General features: G+C 40.4%; 1 protein-coding gene across 1 annotated transcript in view; it reads left to right on the forward strand.

The window, feature by feature from the left end:
* The first annotated feature begins 711 nt into the window (after nt 1–711).
* CABCOCO1 (ciliary associated calcium binding coiled-coil 1) overlaps nt 712–26,028 on the forward strand; it is a 95,061-nt gene continuing 69,744 nt past the window's right edge. Inside the window, exons 1-5 of the mRNA XM_089683202.1 lie at nt 712–760; nt 5,185–5,291; nt 8,685–8,854; nt 13,726–13,870; nt 22,846–22,918. Of these exons, the coding sequence (XP_089539328.1) occupies nt 728–760; nt 5,185–5,291; nt 8,685–8,854; nt 13,726–13,870; nt 22,846–22,918 (528 nt within the window). The 5' untranslated portion in view covers nt 712–727. The remainder of the gene's footprint in view (nt 761–5,184; nt 5,292–8,684; nt 8,855–13,725; nt 13,871–22,845; nt 22,919–26,028) is intronic.

The following is a 26,028-nucleotide window of genomic DNA, read 5'->3' on the forward strand; positions in this document are numbered from 1 at the left end:
CAGGGTACTTCTGTCTCATGCGATCTGGTGCAGACAAACGCACAGGGCAGTGTGTTTTGAATGTGGTGTGGGAAATGTGCACAGGGTAGGTTTCCCGCACTTCTGTTCTGGTGTGAACGGGCCCTAAGAGCAATGAAAGGGACTTTTTTAAAATAAAAAATATGTACTTTTGTTTGTTTTTTTAACCTCTTGCCTACCGGACACTTTTACTTTTTTCATTGGACACAGCAGATCACGTAGCAAAAGGCCACTGTGATTGGCCTTTTACCTCATGATGTGATCAATTGCATCTGTAGGATCACAGTCATGGAGAGCAATGGGGGTGGTCGGGAGGGCGCTTTCTGGGAGAACTGGACAACCGTGCTGTAGCCATCATTCGGCCTATAGCGCGGTTGGCAAGTGGTTAAACCAAAAGTTAATGTCACTTTAATAAGACATCAGACATGAGCAAGCATATCTACTGTATGCATGAAGCCATCAGCTGAGCACAGCTAACATAGCAGCATGTAGAGGAGATCTGAGAATACTACTGAGCACAGCCCTGTCACAGCCATTCGGTCACAGCACACAATCCACCATACAGCTGAGTCAGCAGATTTCTCCAGGAAACCTGACACTGGGCTAATCTGCCATCAGGTTCACTGTGCTAGCTGCTCTCAGAGTCCTACTGAGCATGTGCAGTGGGCTGCCAAGTCACTATGGCAACACAAAGCTAAACTCTAGCAGTATGGAGTCTCTGGAGAGGAGAGGCACAGAGCAGGTAGGACAGAGCTCAGGGCTGGCTGGAGGTTCCTGTTATTATTATTACACAGGATTTATATAGCGCCAACAGTTTGCTCAGCACTTTACAATATAACAGGAGACAATACAGCAACAATACAGTTCAATACAAGAGGGATAGGAGGTTACAATCTAGGAATAGGGTGTATATATATATATATATTTGCACCATGTGATGATTTCCCAGCATTGTTCTTTGTGCTGTTTCTATATAAATAGAGGACCCATTGAGATAGCTGTGGTCAGAACATGCTGAGACTTGTAGTTCCACAGGAATCAGACCACCATAGCTTTGTTATTTGTGAACGTGCACTTTAAGTGATGATACTAGTGTGTGTAGATCTGCCCTGGATTGAGGATTTAACCACTTTAGTACAGAGCACTTTCACCCCCTTCCTGTCCAGGCCAATTTTCAGATTTCTGTTGAAATTTGAATGACAATTGTGCGGTCATGCAACACTACACCCAAACTAAATGTATATAATGTTTTTGATACAGATAGAGCTTTCTTTTGGTGGTATTTAAGCACCACTGGGGTTTTTATTTTTTGCTAAACAAACTAACAAAGACTGAAAATTTTGGAAAAAAAAGTTTTTTCTTTGTTTCTGTTATACAATTTTGTAAATAAGCAATCTTTCTCCTTCACTGATGTGCGCTAATGAGGCTGCAGTGATGGGCACTGATAGGAGGAACTGATAGGCGGCACTGACGGGCATTGACAGGCATCCCTGATGGGCACTGAAAGGCAGCACTCATATACAGTATAGCACTGGTAGGTGGCAATGATGGGCACTGAGAGGCGGCACTGACTGGCACTGATTGGAACTGTTATGCGGAACTGAAGGGCACTGATAGGCAGCAATGACTGGCACTGATAAGCAGCACTGACTGGCACTGATAGGTTGCACAGATGGGCACTGATAGACGCCATTGACTGGCACTGATAGGCAGCACTGACTGGCACTGATAGGCAGCACTGAAAGGCAGCTCTGATGGGCACTATGTGGCATTGATGTGCATTGATTGGCACTGATATGTGGCATTGATCTGCACTGATGGGCACTGGTATGTGGAATTAATGGGCACTGACAGGTGGCACTGATGGGCTACACTGATCATCAGGGCACTGATGATCAGTGTAGATGTCCCCTCTGAGGAATGCCACTTACTGGCTCTCCTCTCCTCCCGCGCTGTGAGTAGAGGACTGCCAATAACTGGTGTTTCCTATTTACATGCGATCAGCTGTGATTGGACACAACTGATCACATGATAGAGCCTGTGTCATTGGCTCTTTACTGTGATCGGTGATCCAGGGACCCAGCGCACCACCAGTTGCTGCACGCCCCGAGGGGCACGAATTCTGCAGCTACAGTGGGAGGACATCAAAAGATGTCCTCCCAGAACGAGAGAGCCACCGCCAGTCCGCCATTTCCTTATATAGCGGGCGGGAGGCGGCAAATGTATTGCAGTGTACCAATCATTACATGTGATCAGTGTATTCATTTTCTTTTTTAGGTTTTCTTCCCTTTATTTTTACCTGGTGATCTAGCTAGTGACACCCTTCCTGCCTTGGGTTGCCTCCACTCTGGATGGAAGAGCAACGGAGACACCTTTGGCCTATCCTGACCATACACTATACAATCTGATTGTACAATCTGGGTATACACATTGACTTTGCTTACAGATCCCCACATCAACACAAGTGATATGGATGCAGGGATGCTAGAGGAAGGTAAAAAATAGCAGGTCACCAGGAGAGAACAGAGGGGAAAATCCTAAAAAAATAGAAAACAAATGCAGCCCCCACATCTAATGATTAGTAAGCAGCAATTTAATACATGTTTGTTTTGGGGTTTAATACCGATTTAAAAATCCCTTTAGTAAGCAGATAGGACAGCGGTGGAAGTTGGACAGCGCCTCTCCGGAAATGTCCAAAAGGACCAAATACACCAAATCATCTTGATCTTGAGGTGCAGCTCTGTACACATATTCATGTTTCTGGGGCATTTCCCTTCATATTTATTTAAGAAGAACTAAAGGCAACCTTTTCTTTCTTTTTTTGATGGGGTAACGGTGGTCATACATGCCAACAACACAATCAATCGGTATGCCACATACGAGGAAGTGGAATTCAATTGAAAGTTGTAAGATACGATTGTAGGTTATCGATCGTATTTCTGTTTTCAATATGCAACCTTAAAATTTGATTGATCGGAATACAATCACATTTTTGCCAGAATCTGCTTGTTGCTGCCAAATGATGTAAAACGATCAATGATGTTCCACCGTGGCCTCAGTTTAATCCAATACAATCTACACTGAGTCTAAATCGATCAAAAGGGGAGGTATGGCTATTCGATCAGTTTATGGTTTAATCATTTTGGCTGAATCACATATTGATCGGATAATAAGAGAGGGAGATTTCCTTCACTTCCTGTCCCATAGCCAAAACAGGAAGTTAGAGGAAATCCCTCCACAGTGAGGAAATCACCAGAACTAGTGTTCCTATTAGGTGAGTTCCCCTCTCTTCCTGTTCTGGTGATGGACCTTCATCCATGAATGCACAGGGCCTCCAACGCCAGTTTTAGATAAAGCAGGGAAGGCTTAGTGTGACGGGTGCGGCGTTAGACCCCAGCCCTTCTCACCAACTTGTGACCGAAGGACTAGCCAATCTAAAACCGAGCTGTCACATGCGTAACAATGCCACGCTCAGCTGCACCCCGCACAAAGATATTCCAGCTCGCTGGACCACAACCTATGTGCCGCAGCCTGAGAGCGATTCTTACTGGGTCAGGTTATTTACGTAATTAACTCATCACACTGCCACCACCTCCTTTTTGTGCAGAGAAGGAGGAAACTCACCAATCTTAGCAGTAACACTATGATGTTTGAATAAGCGTCTGTATACACACTGTCACCTCAGGCAGATGTATGCAGAAGTTTAAAACACACCGTAGCACTATACAGAGACAGGGATTCTTAGTTTGCATTAAAGAGCTTTAGAAACAGTTCAACACTTTTCAGAAAATAGGATTTACTGCTAAAAAGGTCAAAATGGTGCAATAAAAATATTTACAGAAAAAGATGTAGCCAATATATATATATATATATATAAATACAGAGAGCAATACCACAACAGAGAGATACCAGAAAGAAGTTTAGAGAGGTAGAATACTTGCCGTCAGCCTTGGTTTAAGCAGATCAAGTGTCCTGAACAAAAGGGTACCGTTCTCCCAAGTCGGTTCCTGATGTTAAAAAGAGAGAATCTCTCTCTCTCAGGCCTGACAGTCTCTTTTCTAGTCCTCCAGCAGGGGGTGTCTACTGAAGCCAAGGGCCAATCGCCTCATTTGGGGAGGGGGGTTTAGGCGGAGACCCAAGCTAGAACCAAAATCCCTCCCAAGTTATACCAGGGTCAATAATCTTCCATAGGTACATGTAGCAACTTATCCACTGGCAGGATAATATGCAGAACGATATTCTAAACGTCCAGACATCACATATGACATATCTGGCTGTGACGGTTAAGGAGATATCGCTTTCTGCTCTCGGGTAGATGTAATCTAGGGGTGTAAGGTATCAGGTGACTTTTATTAAAATGACCTCTCTGAATATATGTCTTGTTTTATTGTATGTATTTCCTATGAGAAATTATGAAATTGTATGAAAAAGTGGTTTCACATGGGATGCAGGTGTTACTGCTATTTTGGAATGCTTTTGAAGTCCAGTGACTGACGGGTTTATAGCTTTACGATCAGCTTCAGAGCAAGAGTCTGCCAGACACACTGGAATCAGCTAATTGGGTTTACAACCATGAAGGATATCCAGCTGTGCCCTGTACACTCCTGAACTGAGCACACACACACACCACATGTCATTCAACAGAAAGGGAGGGGGGAGCTGATTTGGAGTGAGAATGACACGAGATGGAGGATCTTTAGCAAAATGGATGTTCGTATCCATATTTGTACCTACAATTGCTACACTTAGGATCTCTTATTTTTACTAATCTGTCTCATTGTGCAGGAGATTTACCGTCTCTAGTTATCCTGGTGACCATTCTTACCAAGACAGAAAGTCATCAGAAAACCACAAATTTTCAGTTCCTACAGGAATTAAGGGGAACGTTTGCTATGTGCATACCTGTTCTGATGACTACTAAGGAGAGATATCCTATCACTTCCTGTTTTATCTCCAGAACAGGAAATAAAGAGAAATCTCCCCATCCGGAGCCAGGAAGCAACATAAAGAACAAAAACTGACAGGGATTCTAACCGCTCTCAAAAATAATAATAATAATAATAATAAAAAAAGAGAAAGATTTGGCTAGAGATACAGTCCATGTGTTTGTAAATATATAATTTTTTATATATCTGTATATTTTGATTGGTTTTTTTTTATGAGCAGGAACATAATCTTCATGAAGAAATGGAGGATGTTGTAAAGCTGGATTTTCTTTCAGAATCACAAATAAATACACTTTTAGAACAAGAGGACACAGAAGACATACAGAGGTATGCCTTTTTATTTTTTACAAGTTCAGCTTAAAGTGTTACTAAACCCAGGACCCTGTATTCACTATATCTGGTCTCCCACAGTATACACAACATGGAAATGTAATTATTTTAGTAAATATAAACTGCTAAATACTTTTTCTCAGCAGCAGTATATAGCAGTCTTGTGACTTCAGCAGAGCACTTATTAAAGCCTGTAGGAGAAGTTTTCTTTTTTCTCTAGGAGGATGTGAAACCCTTGATCCTCTGTCTGGACAGTGCTGATTGGCCCTGTGCTGATCACACGTACTCTCCCAAGAAATAAAAAACCTCTCTAGCAATACACACCAAACTGAGCATGTGCATGTGACTACAGATTCAGTCTGTGTCAGGTGGTTATTTCAACAAGAGGATGGGTAGAGAAGAAAGGATCAAACAGCCTTTATACACAATACAGAGGATTAACCCCTTAGGTTCCACGGTGAGTATAACAAGCATGCTTTACTGCATGTACAGACTAATTTTACTGTTGTGGGTTTAGTAACAATAGCAATAGATCGATCGAAATTCATCCGGTATTTCAGCTGGTTCAGCAAAGACTGGCCACACTTTTATCACTGTGTGGCTATCCCTGCAGGCTAAGTACTGCTTCTTGGGCTCATTCACGCCAGAACGCAGTGCAGGAAACCCACATTCTGTGTGCATTTCGTGCACCACATTCAAAATGCACAGAGTGTGCGATTTGCTGCATGTGGTATTCCTAACAACACCTCAAACACAGATCACACATGCAGTGCTTTTTCCTGCCTCAAATTGCATGGTATCATAGTACCATGCAATCTGATGCAGTGCGTTTTTTAAAAGTAGTGCATGCGCTTCTTTTGGTATTCAAATGAATACGCTGAATATTGTACCACACTGAATATCACAGGAATGTGGACTGCGTCATAATTATTAATTGGGAAAAAAGCTCCAATACACATTCTAAAAGTGGATCCTGTTGGCGAAGAAGTGCTGTTTAACCAGTTGCTTTCCGCCCTATAGCAGAAGTACTGCTACAAGGCTGCAGGGCTGCGCAAAATTACGTATATATACGTGATTTGCATTTCCGGGTAGGGTCCGTGCGCCCTACCAGCGCCACTATTGGATGCTAGGGATGTCAATCACCAGATCCAAGCCAGCAATTCCCATTCGGGACTCGGTGATCTTTGGCAGGGCTGAGAGGGGAGAGATCTGTGTGTAAACAACACAGATCTCTCTCCTGTCAGCGTGGACATGCTGCTTTGTATCTCTCTACACAGCAGAGAGATACAAAGCAGCATGTCTCCCTAGTAAAACACAACACAGCACACAATGTGAAACACACACAGCACACAGTTAACCCTTTGATTGCTCCAGATGTTAACCCCTTCCTGCCCAGTGTCATTACTACAATGTCAGTGCTTTTTATTAGCACTGATCACTGTATTTAGTGTTACTGGGGATGTCAGTGGCCGTTAGTCAGTTCCCACCAGTGTCAGAATGCCGGCTGCAGTCCTGCTATAAGTCATTGATTGCCGCCATTACTGGTATAAAAAAAAAATCATATACATATATATATATATATGTATATATATATATAAATATATATATATATATATATATATACTGCCATTTGCAGACATTATAACTTCCGCATAAACCAAATAATATACACTTATTGTCAGTTAAAGTAACACATCGCCGTATCTCAAAAAATATCCTGGTCAGGAAGGGGGTTAAAACCTCTGGAGGGCAAGTGGTTATTTCCTAGTACACAGAAAATAAGGTGACAAAAATCGCTTTTGGAGGATCGTACGATATTCTGAACATTGGTACACAGCTTTCAGCAGCTGATCACGACAGTTCATGCAACGTTATCCAAAAGGACAAGCACGATAACAGAGCAAACGATTTTCGTTTAATCAGCACAGTATTCTCCTGAAAAAAATCAAGAGATCAAGATCACCCATTATCAGAAACAAAAGAATACATTACAGTACAAAACAATATATTACATCACTTCTGAAGTTGTATTCTGTCACACAAGAATTTCTATAACTTTAGTAACCTCTTCATTTTCGATATGAGACTAGCATGCAAAAAAATATATAGATAGAATGGAAGGGGTAAACTCCTGTCAGTTTATTTTATTCTGTCTATAGCCAGAGAGATTTCCCATTACTTCTTTTTCAGGGACACAACAGGACACTAGAGAAAAATTCCCTCTTAGTCACAAAACCAATTGTCCCAGCTGGAAGAATTACTCTTACCTCCTGTTCTGGTGCCAACTGTTATATTTTGGATTTCCCATTACTTTTTGGACTCAGTGACTTTGGTCAACAGAACAAATAAAGTGGCTAAAACTATCCAACTGGATAACATAGAGCAATAAAAACTTGACAGGGTTTCTAACCCCTCACCACTAAACTGCCAAAAAGTTGATGAAAGCGGAGCTCCACCCAAAAGGGGAAGTTCCGCTTTAAGGACTGCTCCCCATTAAGGATTGGCACCTTTGGGGGGCAGGTACCCGAATTTGACAGGTACCAGCTCCCAGTTGCAGTCGGATCGCCTAGGCGATCGAAAATGGAAGGTGTCCTCCCTCCTTCCCTCCCCGTAGTCTTCTGGGACACGTGACAGGTCCCAGAAGACTACTGGACCATTCATGAAGTGCAGCGCAACTCGCGCATGCACAGTGGGTACCCGGCTGTGAAGCCGCAAGCAGTTACAGCCGGGTGCCCACAGTGAAGATGCCGGCCTCCTGGAATCCAGGACGGCCGGTGAAGTCAGCAGCTACAGTTTTTGTAGATGCTGACTTTTATTTTTTGACAGGATGAGTGGAACTCCGCTTTAATATATTTTGATTCACGAACCTTCATATACGATGATTATGTACACATAAGGAGACAGGGGTGCATTACGTATCAAGAAGTCCACTTCTACAGTGGACCTATTATTAAAATCCACACTTAACATCAACAGGTCCTATCTGAACATTACTAAAAAACATTTTAGTTTTTATTATTATGATGAATACAACATGCTGCTCCTAAGCTCTTAAAGGATTTATACAGGATTTATATAGGGCCAACAGTTTGCTCAGCACTTTACAATACTGTATCAAGGGAGATAATACAGAAATGATACAGTTCAATACAAGAGGGTTAGGAGGGCCCTGTTCCTTGGAGTTTACAATCTAAGAGGGAGGAGTTGGTGGTACAAAAGGTAATAACTGTGGCAATGCCGTCATCCCTGTCTGGCCAATCATAGCAGCCCCTGGGACAGCACATCGCGGGATTGGAGGTGAGTATTGTTCCGCTTTAAGCCCTTTTTTTGTATAGTAAAGATTTTCTTGTGCAATATGTAGTTCATAATTTCAGTGACTTTTATTTTCAGGATAATGGAAGAGATTCTCGGTTTTAAAGACACTCAAACAAACTTAAAGGAAGCCATACTGGTGGATTACTATGTATCTGGACTCTGTTGGGGAAAAGAGAAAAATTTGAGCTCACTGCAGTTGACCGGATTAATTGGGCTGTTACATTTCCTCATGGACAATATTGAAAGTAAGTGTGTAACAACCTGTACCTTGAGAGGACACATACTGTACAGTATAAATACCATAGTATGTTTTATGTTTTTTTATGCATATGTTCTAATAGCCAGTGAAAGTTTACATTAGCTTGCAACAAAGCATTTCATTTGTAGTTTGTGGGTCATGTTCATATTTAGTGTCTAAACCCAATAACAAAAACGTAATATGGTGGAACAAATAGGAGAAGTTTGTTTTTAGGCTTCATCTACACGAGCAGCTACTAAACTCGAGTTTACGAGCTTTTGGCATTTTTTTCCCAAAGCTCCTAAACTCAACTGCATAAAAGCCCATGTGTTCATGTACATGTAGGCTTTTAGCAGAGTTTAAGAGCTGCTGTGTTTAGTTGAGGTTAAATCTCCCTCTCCCGAACGTGAAAGAATCGCGTTCAGAATAGGAACCGCGGTACCACGTTTTTGCCACAATTTGCGTTTCCCTGTGGCAGGCGGTCAGAGTAGGCTTGTGTACATGAAGCCTTAGAGTTTACATACTGTATATTTTACGACAGAATCTGGGGAATTCACACTCTTTTGAATTTCCTTGCTCCCCTGCACAACAAATGCTGGTGCATGCAACAGATCCCTGTACTTATCAGGAACAGGTTCATGATTCTGTCACATGAATGAGGTGTCACTGAGGCTGGAGTGTCCATAAAGCCGAAACTGTCTTCAGTGTATGTTTAGACCCTTGTTGGCTAGGAACTGTTGGCTCTGCAGTTGATGGCATTCTAAAAGCCAATGACTCCTCCCTGGCCTCATTCAGCAGCTAGATGGGAGATTCCCTGTGCAACAACTGAAAGTAAGCAAAGAGGCAGAGATACCGGCTGATCCCATTATCCAAAGATATCATCTAGCATTCCCTGCTTTTTGTTTACTTTCAGCTGCTGGCAGGGAAATCTCCCATCTGGCAGCTGAAAAAGGGCAGCATGAGTCATTAGTTACTAGGAGGATGGCAACCTCTGGTACCCTAGAAACCCATGAGCCCTTTGCAGAAAGCAACAATCTCACAATAATGACAGTTTTCCAGCACATAATGAGCACTGGCTGTGACAATGGCGGTGCCTGACCCCTGCCCTTCTCAACTCGTGACAAAGGTCACTTGTGTAACAATGCCACTCTCAGCTGTACCCTGCAGAAAGTATTTCCAGCTCGTGGGACCACAATCTATGTGCCAGCAGCCTGAGAGTGATTGTCACTGGGATAGTTAATTACACAATTAACCCATCAAACTCCAAACTGCCACCAGATAGCTTTGGGCCTATCAACCCTTCACAATGTTAGCAAGAACAAATGTGAACAATAAACACACTGTAACACACACTGTCACTACAGACAGGTATATTCAGAGGATTATTATATACAGTAACACTCATCAAGAGACAGGGATTCTTTCGTTTGCATTAAAAGCTTTAGAGACAGTTTCAACACTTTTCAAAATAAAGGGTTTATTACTAAAAAAGTCAAACTGGTGTAATTAAAATATTTACAGAAAGGGATGTAACAAAGAAATAAAGAGAACAATAATACAACAGAGAAATAAAAGAAAGCAGTTAAGAAGGCAGAATATTTGCAAAGTCCTGATTTTAGCAGAGTCCAGTTGTCCAAGCAAAAATGTTGCCTAGGCTCTCAAGTCTGTTAAGATGTTCCCTGGGTGATGGTAAAATGAGAGCTTATTTACTAGATCCTGTCAGTCTCTTTTCTATGATATCAAAGGGGTGTTGCTCGAGAACAACTGACCAATCATTTGGTTTTACAGGATGGGTGCTAGGAGGTCACCAAATTTATGACCAAGTCCCAACTCCAGTTTCATACTAATATTAACAACTTAAATACGTGCAGGTGGTATTCTAGCAAATTATTATTCAAAATTATATTTCGAACCCAGGGATACCAAACACAGTGTACCTTTGTCACCCAGGAGGGAGGGTACTGCTTTCTCCCCTTTCCTTTTCATGTATGAAGTTGATTTGTTCGGTATGATATTCCCTATTCAAATATATACCTAATATTAATATGAATTCCATGAATTGTATGTGGAATTGTTACATGTGGAAATAGACGTTTTATGGCATGCTATGCATTCCCAGAGCTCTAATGGCCTTACAGGTCATGTGTGAGGCTTGACTGCATTATTATTGTTTTACAATAGGGCAGAGGAAAGTGTTTTCCATGGTTTGTGGAAACAGACATCCTGCCAAGACTAATTAGCTGTTTACAGCCCTGGACAGGTCAGCACGCTGGGTCTATTTTGTTTTAATAAGATAAGAGGTTCTTTTGAAGTTTGTTAGAGATTACAGCTACAAATTCCAGTTTTCAGGAGGAGGTAGGAGGGGAGGAAGATTATTGCTCATGAAAAACAAAAATGACTGTCGCGTACAGGTTCCATATCCTTATTGCGCACAATCGTTACACTGGCCGGTTTATGTACACCAGCACAGAATTGATCTTAAACTGGAACTAAGCCCTTATATCCTTTACAGTCAAGGAAGCTGCAGTCTTAGACTCTGATTGATCTACAGTTGCCATGGTTCTGCCGATGTGATCAGTTATGACACCAGCTATTTGATGGCTTGACTGGCTTGAACTAACTAACTAGCCTGGATGAGCTTGCTTGAACACCAAGGTTTGTTTTGGACTGCAGAGGGAGGCTTTGTAGTGCTTTGAGCAGTGCTCCAAGTTCTTTGCCTATGAACTACCTGAACCTGACACATGAGCGAGTGATGGTACGGGAACTGGTGCAAAATTTTCAAGAATTAGGTGCACCATATCCTCAGAAAAAAGTTGTTATTGCTTTAGTGAATTCCCCCCAGTCTGTCAATTATAAAGACAAGCGCAAGATCACATGTCTGCCACCATAATCTCCTCCGCATAGTATATCTGTTCTGTCCATTGTATAGTGATGGTAGCATTGACAGAAACCACCCCAGAACCCAGGACCTTTGGGGACCCATGTTTTGCCCTGATGCAAAAATATGTAACTTCACTCCCTCAATCAACATTGACTATTTTTAATCCTTATGCGGCTATCGTTAGTAAATAGATAGGAATTTATATTATGTGTACTTGTTTTTTTTTTACATTTCTTCAGTTACTTCCTGGCTTCATTCCTAGGCAAATGATGTCATACATCCCAGGTCTTTAGGAGGGAAGGAGGGGCTTTCAGCTAAGCACACCCTTCTGTCTGCAAGACTAAGCTAAGGGCAGATGGATTCCAAGAAGTAAATGCTACATGAATCATCTGTCCGTACTCAAGATGGCCGTGGCCAAAATGCTAGGGGGTGTTTTTCAAAGTGATTTCTCCACAAAATTAAGCATGGAGACATGGATGGAAGGGGAAGTTTGCTTTGAATATTAAAAATGAATAAAAGAGCATTTTTGAATTGTGGTCTCCACAGATGTAGCTCCACTTTAACTCTTTGCATCATTATAATACATCTATCAGCTAGAAGCTATTTATATGCTCACGGGTTGTAATTTGGAATAAGGCATGTGTGTATATTAGTTACAGAAAGATGCTGTGTGTTGTGTATGTTCATTTAGTTCACAAGTGTTCAGAGAAATTTAGTTTGTGAGCTTGGTAGGGGCCCTAATACTTCTTATTTACTGTTATTTTCTTTGTTGCTGAAATCAAAGCATTACTGGATTCTCCTCTACAAAATACAATAGAACAGGGCTACATTATACATAAAATATATTATTACTAATAGTAACAAAAACTCTGAGCTATGATCTTGATTTATTGCAGCCCTTTGCACACATGCACAGCTATAGTAGGTGAAATTGCAGAACCTGCCGTACAATCAGCACGTATCTCATGTCTGCTAGAATCCTTCGTGACAGCATTTCAGGTCATCTGGTTTAGCTACTTCTTCAGCCAAAATGTGTTCATGAGCATAAGGTGTAAACAAAAAGATTATCCAGCCCAGATCTTAACCCCATATTTAAGGTGTTTGTTTAATTGGCATCTCTATATAGTCATACTACAATGCTATATTTTTTTTTGAATGTTAATGTATGTTGAATGTTGGGCAGCACAGTGGCTACATGGTTAGCACTTGGACTAGGGTCATTGGTTCGAATCCCAACCATGGCACCACCTGCCTGGAGTTTGCATGTTCTCCTTGTGTGGGTTTCCTCCGGGTACTCCGGTTTCCTCCTACACTCCAAAGAATTGGCCCTAGTATATGTATGTATGAATGTGAGTTAGGGACCTTAGATTGTATGCTCCTTGAAGGTTAGGGACTGATGTGAATGTACAATATATATATGTAAAGTTCTATGTATATTGACGGCGCTGTACAAGTACCTATAATAAATAAATATAGCCTCCACTGTGAGGGCTGTTATCCAGCTAGAAAACATGAGAGGCTTTTAAAGTTAAATGCCAGGTAAATGTTTGACAGGTATGCATTAAAGTGACACAGAACAGGATAGGTCCTGTAGTCTGTTTTATTAAAATGATCCACTATGAGCTCCCAAATATGTCTTCTTTTCCTCCTCACTAGTGTTTGTGTGGAATAAGCACTGCACATTAGTTGTGGTCATGTGCAATGCTCTATGCACACTACATTTCCCATAATCCTTTGTCCATCTTAGGAGCAAGTCAGAGTGGGTGGCTACAGTCCTACATACAGTGGGACAATAGAGAGCAAAGGTAGCCACCCTCTAACAGGAAGTTGGATCACATCAGCAAAAAAAAAAAAAAAGAAGAAATTTGGAGGAGGCTGAGCGAGAGCAATAGAAGATACTTATTGGAGTTGAAATTAAATATTGTATATTTTTTTAACCCAGAGTCACTTTAAAGAAAAGGTTTAAGAGCTACTATATGACTTGTTTTACTTTTCAGCCAAACACTTATCCCTTGATGAGAATATAACTGAGCTGGCAAGAGCCATGACTGGAATAGTACACAGCCTACTGAAAACCAAGGAGAAGCTCTCTTTTTTTAGTGTCGAGCAAGCTAAAGATATAATTGACTACCTTAAAATTAGGTATGTGTAAATGTATTTCATTTCTAATCTACAATAAGCTATTATTATTCCATTAAAATTCAGTCATTTTATGCAGTGCCATTGTTGCCTTGAGGCAAGGTGGAAGTTTTGAATAAAGCATATCTAAACCCAAAATTAATATATCAGTCCTTGGATGTGTGGCTGCATTCATTTTTTTTAGGCCTCTAAAAAACACTGCGCTTGTAATTGTGTAGCTTATTTTTTTTTTACAGCTCTGAAAACAGATGTATTATTGCCTATAGAACAAGCTCACACAGCTCTGTAAAGATCTGAATTGCTGCAATGCATTAAGAGCCGTAAAAAAAATTTGGAAATGTTACATTTGAGCACAGTTATTTATGCATATATGTGTTTATAAAGAAGTAGATAAAGGCATATACTGTATGGGTAAATTGAAATCCAGCAGCTAGAAGAGGATGAAGAAGAAATTTACTCTGCTATACTCATCTATACACGTACACACGTTTATATACTGTACCTGTGCGCATATATACGAAAGGTCTTTATTAAACACGGCTTGTAGTTGTTTTTCAGAATCTTTCTTCCAGACTCTGTCAGCAAGATTGTGCATTTTAACATCAGTAGATTGTTACATTTGTATGCACAAGGTCTTATTCCTTTATATCAGCATGGTGATTCTGCCAGTAACACATCCCGTCTTAGGCTGACCATACATTTTACAATTTTTTCATTCAATTTCCTTTAGATTTACATTCAAATATGTAGTGTAAGGGCCTGTCTGATTGCATACAAATTTTAAAGTGTTTAGGTTTGACCTCATATTGTATAGTTTTGGTAAATCACAGGTATGTGTGAGGGCTGCCAAACACTTCCACTTTTACTTATCTCCGTAAGTCCACGAAGACAACTGAAGTAGGGTTAATGACAGTGTTTGAGGTTTCACTGCAGCATTGTCTACTCACTACAAAAAGTTAAGGGCTCACTATATTTCCAGCAGGATCAACAAGTATTTTTGGATGTATCAACTAGGTATGATAAAATACTTTCAATAAAAAAGTTGTATTAAACTCAACACCAAAATTGGAATATATTGCAGCTTACCAATCTTTAAATATGATGGTTGCATCCGTATTTTTTAGGCTTTTTGGCCCTCTGTTTTCATCTAGTGATCTGACCATCACTCTGGATGAAGAAGCACAGGGGCACCTTTGGACAGCAGTATTGACAGTTTGGGGGAGGGGAGTGTTAGATATGCTAGCAGATTTAAATACACTAACAAATTGCAGCTCAAGCAAACACTGGCCAGATCACCAGATAAAGAATAGAAGAAAGAAGAAAATGAATGCAGCCATCACATCTAAGAAATGGTAACATACAATATAATAAATGTTTGAGTTTAATACTGATTTAATTTGACCTTTTAGAACAGCAAGAAAGAACTATTCAAATGGCACATTGCCCCTTTGCTTTTCAGTTCCCCTTCTCCTGTACCAGCAGGAGTGCTGCACACTGTTAAGAATCCTAGAAGGGGTAGTGGTAGAAGGGATTGGATTTATGGTAGACTGATTATGTTGTGTATTTTCTTTGGAGAATAAAAGGTACAGCCTGGGCCGGGACAAAGGGTGGGCAGAAGGGGCGGCTGCCCTGGGCGCAATGGTTTGCTGTAGGGATGGGGCGCATTCCTTCTGTTCAAGGCTGACAGGAGTAGTGACAGTGGCAATTATTTTGACAAGTGAGAGAATGCTGGGTATAGGATCCCCTAAGCTTGCACAGCATGAACTAGGGAGGGGCACAGTTTGGCATTTTTGCCCTGTGTGCTGGATGACCTTTTCCCAGCACTGGGTACAGTTACCTTTCCCTAGTTAGTAAGTGAGGCCTAATTAAAAGACACATACTAGAGTATGGGAGATCAGACACACACAAATGTATACTGGAGCTCTCTCAATTTATTACATGATTGACATGAGCTGTAAGATGTTCTAAATAGTCATTATGGTCATTGGTCAGATGTTTGTGACACAGGCATGGGTGACAATAATGAGGTGTTGCTGCCGATCATTGGTAACTTTAGACCACTTCTGTTTTTTTAAGCAGGGCTTTCCCTCTATCCAGATATATTTTATTTTTATGTTCATGACTAAATATCTCAAGATTTAAAACTGATCCTTTGTGGTCATGGGTTGTGACATTCAGATGCGTATGTATCTTAAACATAAGGAGAAGTAAAAGCAGAGGTTACTTTCAGTAACTATCTTTTAAAACCATCAGTAGTTATTTTAAAGGCATACAAAGATACAGTATATCAAGGTATATAAAGGTATATCCTGCCACTAAAAGGTACACCTTTCCACCATAGTAAGTTATCAATTTATTAGGATGATCACATGTTTATAAAAAATCCAGCAGCACATGATCTCACTAGCTTTGAAGCACACAGACATACATAATTATACATGCTTACCTATAGGATAAACAGAGACCCACCATCGCTTCAGCAATCTGGAGAAAATAAAAGTCTGTTGACCAAAATAATTCAGGATAACCAATACACCCACCTTCCCAGTGGGCAGAGCACAATGATTATGGCTAGCAGCTATAGTCACCAGTAGCAATTTATGTAAAAATCTGACAGTCTGGTTGTACCTAAGTCGATCGATGGATCGACTTGGGTACTATCAGCCTGCCCATACATGGATAGAATCTTGTCCGGTCCCTGCTGAACCATGTTTGATCCATGCCTGCTCAGGACTTAGATTATATTAAACAGACATCTGCTGAGATCACTTATATCACATTAACCTTTATACACATTAGTCAATCAGTATTTTATGCATTATAATTGGTTGAATTGAGTTACTGCACAGTGCACATTGTTCTTTACCTTACAGACTAGGTGTGTATAATTGTCATTGGCAGGTACACACTTTAGCTCCCACAGGCCCTGGGACAGCTAAGTTGTCAATGTAGTTGCATGATCATGTATATGGATCCTTGCTTATAAGGAGCAATTCACTAAGCCACGTAAGCTATTTAAACTGCAAAAGTTATTTTATCCCACCATATATTTTCATATTTATAGGCAGTGAGGAAGGCTGACTCAAAACTTGGCTCTGAATGCTTTTACACCCCTTTTGACCCCCATGATTTCTCCACTAGGCAAATAGCGAATGGTGATATTTCACCCATTCAAACGGTTAGTTGCCATAACGATTTGTCTGTATGCCCCAAGTACACTGATTCATAGTAGCTTACCATGTTTTTTTTTTTGCTTATGTACCTTGCATAGCAGAAAGTTCATATGATGTAATCGGCTTTGAACACTTAAAAATGTGGCAGGAAAATCACCTTGTTAAATAAATCTCTTTGCTTTTCTTTTATGGCTCACTTTGGAAGATACATCTGACAGCATGGTATTGGAAAAAATAAGTTTGCTTTGAGACTGTATCTAGCAGTGATGTATTGCGTGTCGCAGAGATAGAGATATTTTCTTATCATCACTAAGGAAAGTTTGAAAGAGCAGTTTAAAGTATTAAACATGTCATTTCTTAACAATGCAGCTGTAAAAATGATAGTGAAATGTATTAATTTGAAAGAAGAGAGTTCTGAAAAGACAGAAGATGGGATTTGAAATTATTTAATCTTGTATGAAACCTCAACCTGTTATTTACCAGTTCATTTAAATTTGAATTACATCTATTCAGATTATTTGAAGGGAAAAAAAAAACATTTAAAGATAAAGTTTTTTTATTTTCTTTGCAAAAAAACAGCTATCTTTATGAAACCTTGATAAGACCCATGACATACAGTACTCAAATTCATTCTACAAATAACCAAGTTTTGAAATTGTTAAACAGTAAGGTTTTATTTGAAATGAAAAGAAAAACTGCCTTTATGAAATCTGTGAATTGTAGCTATTTAGATTATTCAGTAAACAAACTGACCTACAAAGCCGTTCATAACACTGCCCCTGACTACCTCACCAACCTGATCCCCAACTACCACCCTACCCGTACCCTTCGCTCCTCACAGGACCTCCTTCTATCCTGCTCCCTGGTCTCCTCCTCCCATGCACGACTGCAGGACTTCTCCAGGTCCTCCCCTATCCTCTGGAACTCACTGCCCCAATCCATCCGACTGTCGCCTTCCCTCCCCACATTCAGGCGCTCCCTCAAAACCCATCTCTTCAGGGAAGCCTACCCCACCCTCACCTAACGGCCATTCTCCCTCATTCCTCCCACCACTTCATCCCCCTCAGCCACTTCATCCCCCTCAGCCACTTCATTCCCCTCAGCCACTTCCTATTGTTCCACTACCCCCTCCCTCCTAGATTGTAAGCTTGAAAGAGTAGGGCCCTCTTACCCCTCGTACGCTGTCTGTTTTTGTTGTACTGTGCCATGTATTGTCCCCCCTATTGTACAGCGCTGAGCAAACCCTTTGGCGCTATATAAACTCGATGTAATAATAATAAACAAACAAAAAAGAAATCTTTATAAAAGCAGTTTGCATAAATGTAGTGATTGTACCACTTCTTTCTGCCATCAAACTGCAGTCCTCTGATATTCAAGTATAATCCCTGCTTAGACCTTCCCAATCTATGCGGGTGCAGGGACAAAAAGGAGACCTGTAATCAGCTGCCAATTCTTTTTGAAAATCATACCCTTACTATTCTTATTTCAGCTGTAGCTCTACTCCTCTGGAGATACATGGAATGACCCCCAAAGCAGTATAGCAGGATGACATCTCCAAATTCCCCATTACTTACTCATCTGGGCTCATCCACTCTCAGGGTGGAATCCTTGGTGTTTGGTGTGATAACAATGTCACTTTAATCTTTTGGTAATTTTGATGCTGAATTCAACTTTGGAAGAAAAGGTTAGGGATACAGGATACCCTATAAAGATGGCAGCAATCTGGCCTACCCAGGTAGCAGCATAAATCTCAATATCCAAACCCTAATTTAGTGTAACCTATGTTTGTCTTTCTTTAGTTTCATGGTAATCATTGGCTTTTTAAGAGCAGTCACAATTCTGATCTATGACTCTGTAAGAACAGTCAACAGTTTCTTTCTTAAGTTGAAATGGATCTTTCACTCTTTGTACAATTTTGACCTTTTTAGAACAGCCACAGGTACCATTTCCTGTAAGCAGTAAATCTTGCTACTGTACAGTGAGAAACAGAAGTATTTGAACACCCTGAGATTTTGCAAGTTCTCCCACTTAGAAATCATGGAGGGGTCTGAAATTCACATTGTAGGTACATTCCCACTCTGAGAGACAGAATTAAAAAAAAAATTCAGGAAATCACGTTGTACGATTTTTAAAGAATTTATTTGTCTTGCACTGCTGAACATAAGTATTTGAACACCTAAGAAACAGCAAGAATTCTGGTTCTCAAAGACCTGTTACTGTGCCTTTAAAACGTCCACCTCTACTCCAATAATTAATCTAACTTAGTAGCACCTGTCTGAGCTCTTTAAAGACACATGTCCACCCCACAGTCAATGACATGAAGAGAGCTGGGACCACAGTTTCAAAGGTCACTGTCGGTAGAACACTACGCCGTCATGGTTTCAAATCATGCATTGCACGGAAGGTTCCCCTGCTCAAGTCATCACATGTCCAGGCCCGTCTGAAGTTTGCCAATGACCATCTGGATGATCCAGAGGAGGCATGGGAGAAAGTCATGTGGTCAGATGAGACCAAAGTAGAACTTTTTGGTCTAAACTTCAATCGTCGTGTTTGGAGGAAAAAGAAGGATGAGTTGCATCCCAAGAACACCATCCTTACTGTGAAGCATGGGGGTGGTAACATCATGCTTTGGGGGTGCTTTTCTGCGAAGGGGACAGGACAACTGCACTGTATTAAGGACAGGATTAATGGGGCCATTTATTGTGAGATTTTGAGCAACAACCTCCTTTCCTCAGTCAGAGCATTAAAGATGGGTCGTGGCTGGGTCTTCCAACATGTCAACGACCCCAAGCACACAGCCAGGATAACCAAGGAGTGGCTCCGTAAGAAGCATATCAAGGTTCTGGAGTGGCCTAGCTAGTCTCCAGACCTAAATCCAATAGAACATCTTTGGAGGGAGCTGAAACTCCGTGTTGCTCAGTGACAGCCCCGAAACCTGACAGATCTAGAGGAGATCTGTGTGGAGTAGTGGGCCAAAATCCCTGTTGCAGTGTGTGCAAACCTGGTCAAGAACTACAGGAAACGTTTGACCTCTGTAATTGCAAACAAAGGCTTCAAATACTTATGTTCAGCAGTGCAAGACAAATCAATTCTTTAAAAATCATACAATGTGATTTCCTGAATTTTTTTTTAAATTCTGTCTCTCAGAGTGGGAATGCACCTAGAATGTGAATTTCAGACCCCTCCATGATTTCTAATTGGGAGAACTTGCAAAATCGCAGGTGTTCAAATACTTCTGTTCCTCACTGTATGTCTGTTAACAACAGCTTAAGCCTATCTCTCCCTGGACAATCTCCAGCAGAGAAGATTCCCAGATTGCAAGAGCGGTGGCCGCTATGAAGTGTATAAACCTGGCCACCGGTCTTGTCTCTGCAAGTCTTGTCTCCACTCTAGTTCTTTACAGCAAGCAGGGATGCAATTGCATCCCTGCTCGCTGTAGTGGGAGGGCTTGGGAGTCCGAGTCCGGTCTGAGCCACCCACTGTGTATATCAGGATAGTGGCTGGCTATGTGGGTGTCTCTGAGATAAAGTCCTCGTCACCAACACTACCCTCCGCTCCCCCATCTTTCCACAGGTTCACTGCACATGCTTCCTCTCATTTCCTGCATTTCCCTTTGCATTATGGGAAATGTAATATTTTTCCCTGCTTGAGTGTGAGGAGCTGCAAGAGAGAAAGACCACCTCCCGGCTTTAGGGAAATCTTTTCCAAGGAGGATCTCATGAGGTCATGGCAACTGAAAATGTTGGATTACAAGAAAAGTAAGGCAACGTGATTTAAACTGTGTTATTACACTAAGTGTGCTCCCTCCAGACAGACATCTTCATGCACTTTTTCTTCCGGACAGACCCCCAACAGGGTAACTGAAGTCCAGTAGTGTATTATACTGTGGTAGAGCCCAGAAAGGAAAAGGATGCTTTGAATGATTTCTCTAAACACCTTCTACCAGCATCCACCACAGAACACAATCTTCAATGATTTTCTGGAGAGGATACATATTCATAACTCAGTTATTGTTTCTTCTCACTCTGACTTAAGGAACCTCAACAGTAGCAAGCAGATGCAATCAACATTCTGAGTATAAGAAAAACCCGCAGAGCACAGAAAAAGTAAAAATTGCTCAGGCTGAATACAGCCTAGGTGCATAAGCAAAAAATACCAGGGACACTCGAATTTAAGGCAAAGTCCCTACGGCTATCATATACTGTTATATATACTATCACAGCCCTGTTAATAGAATATTTGAATACAACTCCAAACATAAACAATAAAATGGCAAATAAATATAAACTGACAGTTTATGAGGTCTGTTTAAGGCCATCAAATTTTTCCCTGGTTAAATATTTTTGCAGATTGTGACAAAGATCGCAAATAGAAATTGCACAAATGCTAAGAACACAAGACTCAATGGGGGGCATTTACTAAAACTGGTGCAGTTTGCAGGTGGAGCTGTGCGTAGTAACCAGTCAGCTTCCAACTTTAGTTGTTCAATTAAGCTTTGACAATAAAACCTAAAAGCTGATTTACTGGTTACTATGCAGACTTGCTCCAGATTCTGTGTGCTCCAGTTTTAGTAAATCTCTGCCAATGTGCAGAGTGTTTATTGAGTTCTTTTTTGCACAAAATAAGGGATGGAGGGATCAGGATAGTGAAGGTGGCAATAACAAGCGGAGGTCAAAGTCCAGAAATTAAAACAAGAAAGGTCCGGGGGCACCATATAGCATTTTGAAGTAAGCAAGAATTCCACTTTGTGTGTAAAAAGACTATTCTAAGTTCCACACAGTTTCTGGAGCAGTATAAGTCCAATTGTCCCGACAGCAGCCAAGAATCATACAGAACTATAAGTCCTGCCAGTCCTTAATAGTCCATAGCAGTGAAAGACCTGCAGTTTCTAGTAAAAACTCACTGGATCCATTAGGACATAGTAATCTTCTTAGGATTAACGTACACATCATCGCCTGTGCAACTGTTTTTTAAAATTCACAGACACAGTGCCTTACCTCAGCATAAGCTCTTGTCTGCCAATTACACTGGAAAAATACACTGTCTGCCTTCCATAGACCCTGAAAGATCTCAGCTAGACATAGGCACAAGAGGGGAGTTTTTCACATATTATTTTGTTTGCTACTAAATCCTTTTTTGCATGCATTTTGATGCTCATGTGGTTTACTTTGACTAATATTCATGTGTTTCCATGTACAAACACCACACATGTAAAATTCTGCAGAAACACTCAAAATTTGTGTGATATAGGCTCCAGTTCATGAAGCTTTACAAAAGGACAAGTATCTTTATTTTCAGCTACATGAAAGTTCCAAATCTCATTGGACTCAATTTCAAAATAACTGTTACTTTGTTGAAAATAATGATCCTTATCCTAGGTGCCTATTTATAAAGGAGTTAATCTCACATTCACCAAACAATCAAAGGTGAATTTTCCTGATGCGTATTTCTTAAAAATTAATTCCAGGTATGGATATTTTATACAGAGTTACGTTGGTCCAGTTTGGATTGGTCCATCCTGAACACAGGGGGTCAGCTGTTTTGCTTTTTCTGAATTAATGCAAAGCGTTCTGTAAATGGAGGAGGTGGTGAGGAGAGGCAGTGATGTTGGATTTATTTCTATGAATCCTACAGACAGCCAGTGCCATCATTTTCTTAAAATTAAAAAATGTTATATTAACTGAGACCTCGAACTGTAAAAGTTTCTTCATATCTACCTAAGTATTGCTCAATGGTCACTAATATATTTGGACTGGCATACAGTATATGTCAACATTTATGGTGTTTCTTCTTTTTTTCCTTTAGTTTATTTCAGCATTACAAGCTGTACGAATGCATGTTTAAACTTCAAAGAGATCAGAAGGTTATAGGAGCCGAGGTAAGAAAGATGATTTTTATCATATGACATGTTTACCTTTAATATTTTTTCTCTTTGGAAAATATAATCTTCATATAAAAATTCCAATAATTCACATTTGCTGTGTGAAAGTCTTTGGAAACTAAGCCATAGTCATATGACTAATGTCCATGCTGGCTTAGAACAGCTGCATCGTGTAGTTGTCATCTAAACTAACTCAAACCCAACCCCATTATGGACTATAATTGTCCATAAGCTATTTCAAGTACAATGAAAGTGTGTAGACTAAGTCACACTGAAAGGAGCAAGTCACAATTGGGCTTTTGCAAGAATATGAGTGTTTAGCATTCATTTGCTTTGTCGACTGCACATCAATGCTGAGGCCTGGCTTCTTGATATAACTTTGTAATGTGTTTCACTTGCAGTCTTCACAAAGGGCACACGAGGCAGGGTGATAATGCGGGAGACATTTGTCACCTGATAATGGGAAGTGTTTGAACAAAGGACCTCCATGGCAGGATCATTATTCTCTTAATGAAAAGTGCACATATAAATAGATTTTAATCAACTTTTGAAATTACATTAACATGTTGAACTTATATGAAACATTAATGATTGGGTTTGAGTATACTTGAAAGTATTATAATTCTTCAGGCTTACCTGTTAAATATTTAATTTACACCTACGTTTGACTTAGTAGCCTGAGGATGAGAAAGGGTCAGTAGTGAGAGAACCCTGAGGTCTGACATTGGTTACCCTGTTAACTGCCTGAACTCATGCAGATAACAAATACCGCCTTTCAGGTCCCAAGTAACTAGAACTATGCCAAACATATACCAGCATTTTCACCTTTTTAGAGTTAAGTCTGCACATTTATGATAAGCTTGTTGATTTAGCTTTTTGACAGTAAAAGACAGCATAATGAGCAGAGTGATGGCTGAACCAATGGCAATGCTCCATTGTTTTCCAATCAGCAGGCTGTGGACCGGTCAACCACCAAACTATATTACTTAAAGTGCATTGGAGAAAAATGACCTGGCAATGCTATCTGGTATCTGGATGAAAAGACTGTCTGCACTGAATTGCTAATTCTAAGGCTGGCCATACAATATACCATTTTCTTGTACAATTTTCCTTTAGCTCTACCAAAATCATGAGGTTAAAGCTAAAAGCTTTCAATTTGTATGCAATCAGACAAACCCTTGTCTTACATAGTTGACAGTAAATCTAAAGGAAATTGAACAAGAAAACTGTATAATGTATGGCCAGCTTTAAGCAGGCCATAACTTTTCCACAAGAGTGCTTCAGCTGTGTATTTAGCTGCTTGCCTGAAGTTTATCTTAAGGGCTAGTTCACACCAGATGCAGTCCATTGCGGTTTCTTTCTGCATCAAAAATACATACACAGTGTTTTCCAAGTATTCCAATGGCCCTGTTTCACACCAGTGCAGTCAATTCCAGTAGTTTCCAGGGCAGGAAAAAAAAGTAGAAAATGCTGCATTATTTCTGCACAGAACTGTACTGGAACACAGTAACAAGCATCAAAAACACACAGGAATGCAGTGTGGTCGAACTGTAAACAAAAATGCATATGGAACACATCCAGGGTGCGTTTTTTCAGTGTGAACTGACCCTTAAAGTGATAGTAAACTCAGATTTTAAATTTTAAATAAAAATGTAAAATGTGTGCCTACGGGTCAGCTTATACGTAGTAAGTCTTTAGGTGCAGTGATTATCTCCTAAACTTGTGGCATTTAGGAGATATTCCCTACAGCTTTAACCAAATACGTATGTCTGCATTCATGGCACATTAAGTCTGCCTTGAATGCAAAACTCCATGTCATGATGATGACTTCCTTGCAAATGCGTGGGAGTGAAGTCATCCCGACTTGACCAATCAAATGACTGGAGAACGCAAACCCGGAAGCCAGGTGAAAATGGGAGTTCCGCAGCTGTGACAGTGTAGTGCTAGAGGGATCTATTTTAAAGATAAGTATGCCATAATGTCTTAGTATGCGATGCATGGTAGCACATTATGGCATAACACAGCAGGAGACTCATTTAAAGAAAAATGTGGTAGAGTTTACTACTGCTTTAAAGCCACATCCTGCAATTTATCATATATGAGTGTAGCACGGTGTGATCTTAAGCCAATGACTGCGTGTCCCTAAAATTAAAAAGATCCTCTTTAGTTTAGTCCGTAGTAGGGGTGATTGCATCAGATGAGTGTGGTTTTCTTTGTGCAGCAATGTGTTTAAAAATGAGTCATGTAGCTTTGCCTTTTATGGTACACAAAAAAACTGAATTTTAAAGCAGTTGTCTGATACATTATCGTGCTTTTGTTCAACAATCTTTTATCTTGAGTCAATCTAAAGTAAAATAAATTACCCTTCTGTAGTGGGTAACAAACACATTCTCTGTTAAAGCTAACAAAGAACTGATTCTGGAACAGTTCCTTGAAAACGATACTCTTATGTTTTGAGGGAGTTCAAATTTAGCTTTGCCTGTAACCTTTGTAGAGTCACTTTGGGTTTATTTGTCGATGTTTCACAGCTGCAAAAACCCAGTCAATTGAGCATGTACCTAGAATCAGATTTATGGTTCATTAAAACCACATTGACTTTAGCAGATATGTTGATGAAATCATTGCTGGGAATTGTAATCAACTTGTTATTCAGAAAAAATACATAAACATATGTAAATAAATAATGCATTTAGGGATTTGGTCACCCACTGCATGTTCAAAATTTCCAAAATCATTCTTGATTAATAACTGATGTCACCTGTATACAAGCTTTGCTTGCAAGTGATCGGCATATTAATAACTGTTTTATGTGGGCTTGTTAGGAGGATTCATTTTGTGGGGGTGCATGCACACAATGAGCCTAGGCAGACATGCTTTACAGCAGAACTACAGGCAAAAATGTCTTTACATGTCCTTGTTGCTGATTTCCTACCTTCACTGAATATGTCATCCATTTTCTGATTCATTCAGTAGTTTCTCTGAAATAGCCGATTAATTTTCAAACCAAACTGTTAATTCTCTTTGGTTTCCTGTTTGTAAGACCAGTGGCTGCTATGCCTCCTATTCCCCAAGCCATTGATCTTGGCACATCCCTTCTGTAGTTTTTC

This window comes from Staurois parvus, unplaced genomic scaffold (genome assembly GCF_062004578.1).
Source record: "Staurois parvus isolate SC_StPar_1 unplaced genomic scaffold, SC_StPar_1.0 ptg000303l, whole genome shotgun sequence".
In the NCBI taxonomy this organism is placed as follows: domain Eukaryota; kingdom Metazoa; phylum Chordata; class Amphibia; order Anura; family Ranidae; genus Staurois; species Staurois parvus.